The 5,771-nt window shown below is 36.0% G+C and overlaps 1 protein-coding gene across 1 annotated transcript; it reads left to right on the forward strand.

Annotated features, from left to right (window-relative positions):
• The first annotated feature begins 6 nt into the window (after positions 1-6).
• LOC113215308 (uncharacterized) lies at positions 7-5,103 on the forward strand. The gene has a single exon (XM_026434916.2). The coding sequence runs from the start codon at positions 2,169-2,171 to the stop codon at positions 5,040-5,042; it is 2,874 nt and encodes a 957-aa protein (XP_026290701.1). The 5' UTR covers positions 7-2,168; the 3' UTR covers positions 5,043-5,103.
• Positions 5,104-5,771: the final 668 nt, after the last annotated feature.

Consider the following 5,771-nt stretch of genomic DNA (forward strand, 5'->3'; position numbering starts at 1 on the left):
TGGATTTTTTTACTGATATATCATATGCTTCTTTGAGCCTTATCTTATATTTTTTCATATTTTTAAGTAGAGGTTCTACATCATCATTTCCTTTAAGTTTTAGTGCCATTTCCGTCAAAGCAATCAAATTTTCATTTTCAATTATTTCATTGGACCATGTTACATTATTAGATTTTCTGCCTTTTGGCTTAACCATAGTTTTTAAAATAGGACAGGTTGTATCTAAGTGATATTTAAGAGTTAACATGAAATTATCAAAGGCAGTATTAACATTTCTAGAGACCAAGGTGTCTTCCCAATGTTCATTATGAAGGGCTATCCTTAAATGTCCTAAATTTTGCTCATTTAAATTTCTACCTATTTGAAATATTTTATGAACTTTTGGTTTCGAAACATCCACTTTAATTTGAAGAATTTCATGGTCCAATATTCCATAGTTTCCTAACGTATTTTTACTAATGATGTTTTTACTATTTGAAAAGATATTATCAATAGCAGAGTCGTTACCAGACATAAGGTTTTTTCTTGTGTAACAATTAAACAGTTTACTAAGACATGCAGTATCAAATAGATCTAGTAATTCTTTTGATTTAAAATTCATATTAGACAAATTCACATTAAAGTCTCCTATGACAAAAACCTCATTAACTAAGGGATCTACCTTTATGAGGGCTTCTTGAAGTATATCAACAAATTTGTTCCACTTCTCAACAGTTGGATTAGATGGAGATCTGTATACTGCCATTAAGATAATATTTTTGTCCTTGAAATTGATTCTGATAGCAGTTATTTCACAAATAAGATCGGTTTATAGAGATTTAATATCTGTTAGTTCTTCAGTGAAGGCTGATAGAAATGGGTTAGTTAAAATCATAACTCCACCTCCTCTAATGTTGGATCTACAGGTTACTGATGCTTTGGAAAGGAAGTCCAGATTAAAAATTTTGCATTCCTCTTCTTGCAGCCAATGTTCAGTAATTACTACTATATCTGGACTGCTATCTTGGTTAATTTTATTTATTAAGTTGATTTTGTTTCTAATAGAACGTGCATTTATTGACAAGATGTTTATTCCCGAGTCCCTCCTAGTCAAAAAGGCCAAAACCGTAATCCTCATCCTCTTCTGATTCTACAGTTTGGATCTTGTTGAGTTGTTCTTTTGTTACCGTTTTTGACCAATTCTTGTTCACTATTTTGTAGATTTCTTTTACGACCTTTTCTTTTCCTTTCAAGTTTAGATGCAGACCATGTTCCGTGTAGTGGTATCTTCCTAGTAGTTTTGTTAGGTCTATGAGATGTACTCTGTCATTGGTATCCAATTTAGTGGCTTCATCTTTTATTAATTTCTCTAATTCTTCATTGTACTCTAGTATGTCATCTCTATATCTTTCCTCATCATCAAATCTTAAAGGGGCATTTACTATAATTACATTGGTATGCTTAGACTGGCTGATCATCTCTACTCTTTGCTTGGAAAATAGATTGCTATCATTCGTACCAGACATGAAGACTATGTAGTCGTCTGGAGAGAGGTGTGCCGTGTTTTCATTAAGGTTTTCTACAATATTTTCTGTGGTCGCACTTGGTTTGGACACTACAAGGGTGTCAGCTTCTCTAATTTCTTGATGAAGAATGCTTCCCATTAGCTTTACTTGACTGTCCCCATGGATTTCTATTTTGGTTTTATTCAATTTGAAGTTGTGTGGAACCACCTCAAACAGGTATGACAACCACAAAGCTCATGTCAGAAAGTGTAAAGATAAGCATCTGTCTTCTGGTAGCAAGTCCATAGAAGAAGAATCGAAACAGGAAAAAAATTCCTCAAATGGAATCAAGAAATCAAAGTCCAAAACACCATGTCTGTTTCCTGACTGTGATTTAGAGTTTTTTCATAAGAAGAGTCTCCTTGAACATCTAAAAACTGTCCATGAAGGGGTAAATTTACAAGACCCTGTTTCTAAACAATTAACTCTACTGATGAATTTCATGTTTGGAAAGATGAAGAACAAGCCAGAACATTCTCATATTTCAGCAAAAAAAGTGGACAAAATGCAAGTAAAATACAATATTTTTATTGCCAACATGATGGCGTTTCCCACTCAGCAAGGAAAACAGGGCGTGTTAAGTTAGTGGGCAAAGTAAAAGTGGGACATTATTGCATTGCTAAAATGCAAGTCTGGAAAGACACAGAAGATAAGATCAATCTGCTTTATTACCCAACTCACAGTCATCACTGTTCACCCTCTGATCTTGTCCATCAGCCTCTATCAAAGAAAGATGACATGTACATTAATGAAAAAATAGCGTGGGGAGTATCACCAACTAAGATTTTGAGGGACATTCAAAAGAACTGCATTCCAACAACATCCAGTCTTGACCAAATTCAAAATTTCAAAGCTGCAGTTAAAACGAAGAAAAGAATCAGGGAAAGAGCAAGAAAAAGAAGAGAAAAGAGGAGATATCATAAAGATGAAGCAAAGGCTGTCTTTCTTATGGTGAATGAGCTTAGTAAAGACCGTGATTGTGTAGTTTTATACAAGCCTTATGGACATGATGTTCAAATTGGTCCCAAGGAGATTAATTCATTGCCTGATCACAAACAATTGTTCATGCTTGGTCTACAGACCAAAGAGCAGGCTGCACTGATGGTTGAGCACAGCCACAAAATAGTGCTTGTCGATGAAACACACGGGACTAATCATCATAAATATCAGTTGTTGACCCTCATGATCATCGACGATAATAACAGAGGATGGCCTGTTGCTCACTTGATATCAAGTAAGAGTGATGCTGATACTCTCCAGTACTTTTTTAGAGCCCTGAAAGAGAAACATGGCAATGCAGACAACCTTAACTTAAACTGCATTATATCCGACGATGATTCAGCCCTAATAAATGCTATGGACCTTGGGTTTGAGGGCAAGTTAGGCTCGTTGCGCCATATACTGTGTAAATGGCACTTATTGCGTGCATTTAAGAAGAACCTTCGATCACATGTGCCGAAAAGCTTTGTTGATACTATGATGAATGAGTTAAGAGTCCTTGTTAATGAAACAGATCAGAAGACTTTTTATGATTTGCAGGCTGGATTCATTGCCAAATATGAGAATTTAGATCAATGCAAGAGCTTTATCACTGAATACTACCGTAAATATTATGTGGATCGGGTTACAAAGTGGGCAATGTGTTTCCGGAACTTTCCCCATGCAAACATCAATACAACAGGTCACATTGAATCGTTTCATCATCGCTTGAAGAAAGTCTACTTGAAGAGAAAAGTGAACCGCCGTCTTGATGATCTGGTCAACATTTTGATTGACATTGAATGGGATGACAAAATAAGAAGAGTTCGTGAGAGTGTTGTGGGCATGGCTTATCAACCACATGAAATTTTGGACAGGCATAAGAGAGGCATGCAAATTAGTGATGAAGATCTAGTAAAAATTGATGAAAACACCTGGGACATTAAATCATCTTCTGGTAAAGACAATTATTATATTGCTCGTTACCATGAAAAATGCCCATTGGATCACTGCTTTTTAAAATGCACTCAAATTTTATGTGGTGGTCTGTGTTCTCATATTTATTCATGCTCTTGTAAAGATACTAACCCTCTCTGTAAACATGTTCACAAATTGCATTCTCTGCTGATGAGAGACATTGTGAAGCAGGTACGTGATAATGCCTGTAATGTTGATTTTGTTCCTGATGAGCCCTGTAATGAGGAAGCATTTCATATTCCTAAGTCAACCCCTCCTGAAAATAGAAGAACTCTCTCTCATCAGTTTGTTGAGCTAGAGGAAAATTTGTCACAACTTGCAGAAATTTTATCCTCTGCAAAAGGTAACCAGAGACCTCTTAAAAATGCCAATGCCATTGATCATGCCACCACTGTGACTCGGGAACTTATCTTGCAATTAAAGTACATGTGTGAAGATGATGATGTTGATGAAGTTCCGTTCATGGAACCTGCAGTAAAATTCAACTCCAATGAAAAACTGAAGACCCAAGTGTCGCAATTACTACCGTTTAAGAAACCAGCAGCTAAGAGGAAGAGGAAGGAGGCAGGAGTTAGTCCAGAACGAAAGAAAGCGATCAAGAAAGACCTGCTGGGAATTCTTGACAGTGACAATCCGGATGACCCTGGTAGCAGCTCTGAGCCACTTGGTTTCATTCCATCAGATGATCCTGGTAGGAGCTCTAAGTCTCTTACTAGTTTCACTCCACCTTTGAGTTTTGCACCAAACCCATGTGATGTCATCTTGAAATGTGGGTATGAGCAAATTTCGTTACTTGCTTTGAAATCATTGGAGTATCAAATGTCAGATGAAGAAAAACAGGAGTGCAGGATGCTAGATCCAGCATTTACCTGTGGCTGGCTCTATTCATCTGTTATCAATGCTTATTTAAACTCACTTGAAGACCAGTATCCATTGTGTCTCGCATTATCTTCAGATCTTGCTATCCGCGCCTCAAGAGGACAATCAAACCTACGTGTATTGCAGAAGAGCTTTGCTGATAGTCAAAAAGATGTTGTACTTCTCCCTTGTAATCTGTCAGGGTATCATTGGTGCATCATTGCAGTCCATTTAACAACCCCAAAGATTTTATATTATGATCCTCTGCAAGGAGAATTAAGTCAGCCAACACAAACCCTGTTGTTCCAGCTTAGTAAGGATTTGAATTCACTCCTTCCCTTGAATTCTGGGTGGAAGACTATTGTGTATGTAAAGGCCGTGAAGCAAGATGACTCGTACAACTGCGGTGTTTATGCATGCGCCTTTGCTGAACAAATGGCGAGAAAATCCCTCCCATTTCAAAAGCCAACCAACATAAATGCTTTTCGGAAAAAAATTTATGATTCTATTGTTGGTGGCTGCTTGAGGGACATGAATTTAGAACAATGTTCTATTTGTTATGAAGATTTTTCACAACAATTTGAAAATGACAACAGAACTTGGATTTCCTGTAAAAGATGTGACAAATGGTTTCATGACGATTGTGTGACTAATTCTACTGTGCATTTTGTCTGTCCGTCCTAAAATATTCCTTTTTCTTGTTAATTAAACCATTTTATTTTGAAAAAAAATTCTCATTTAATCTCATTTACATTTCAAGTCATCAAATCAACAAAAATAAACATGAACACAAAAAAACAATGACATTTGAAGAAATAATGTGAAATGACATAGCTAAAACACCATTGTTTTATTACTCAACTTTGATTTTTTTGGTTTAAAATCATCATCTGACAGCTTATCTGCAGTAGGTTGACTCAGTGTATTTGACAATTTTCTCAATTGACTGCTTTGGTTGCCCTGCAATTGAAAAAGGTATAATTAATCAAGGTGAAACATAAAAACTAGATTTGGCTGTTACAAAGCATTTCATTTTTTTAATGGCAATAAATGCCTTTTACTATTTTATTAGTACCTTTGGTTGAGAAAGTGATAGAGATTTCCTTTGAGGAGTGGAGAGTGATGGAATCTTTTGAAAATGATTATCATCCACCTTCTGAAAAAGAAATGTGAAATTGTATATGTTGATTGAAGTCTAAAAACTGGGATTTGCATTCAAAACTCTTAACAAAGGACTTACACTGGTTTTCTTTCTCAACAGCTCAATAGATGTATGGGCTTCAGCAAGGCTCGCATTCAGAGCTTCATTTTCCTGAAAAAGGGGTTGCATTATTAGAATGTGAATTAGAGAATTAAAGAAGACAATGGAATTTATACTCACATCTGAGACTTGTTCAGTTTCTCTACAAATTC

The sequence above is a fragment of the Frankliniella occidentalis genome, unplaced genomic scaffold (assembly GCF_000697945.3).
Source record: "Frankliniella occidentalis isolate FOCC.00 unplaced genomic scaffold, Focc_3.1 Scaffold54, whole genome shotgun sequence".
NCBI lineage: Eukaryota > Metazoa > Arthropoda > Insecta > Thysanoptera > Thripidae > Frankliniella > Frankliniella occidentalis.

Bases quoted from the DNA above. Each gene is read 5' to 3' on its own strand.
- LOC113215308 (XM_026434916.2), top strand. From the start codon at position 2,169: ATGCAAGTCTGGAAAGACACAGAAGATAAGATCAATCTGCTTTATTAC.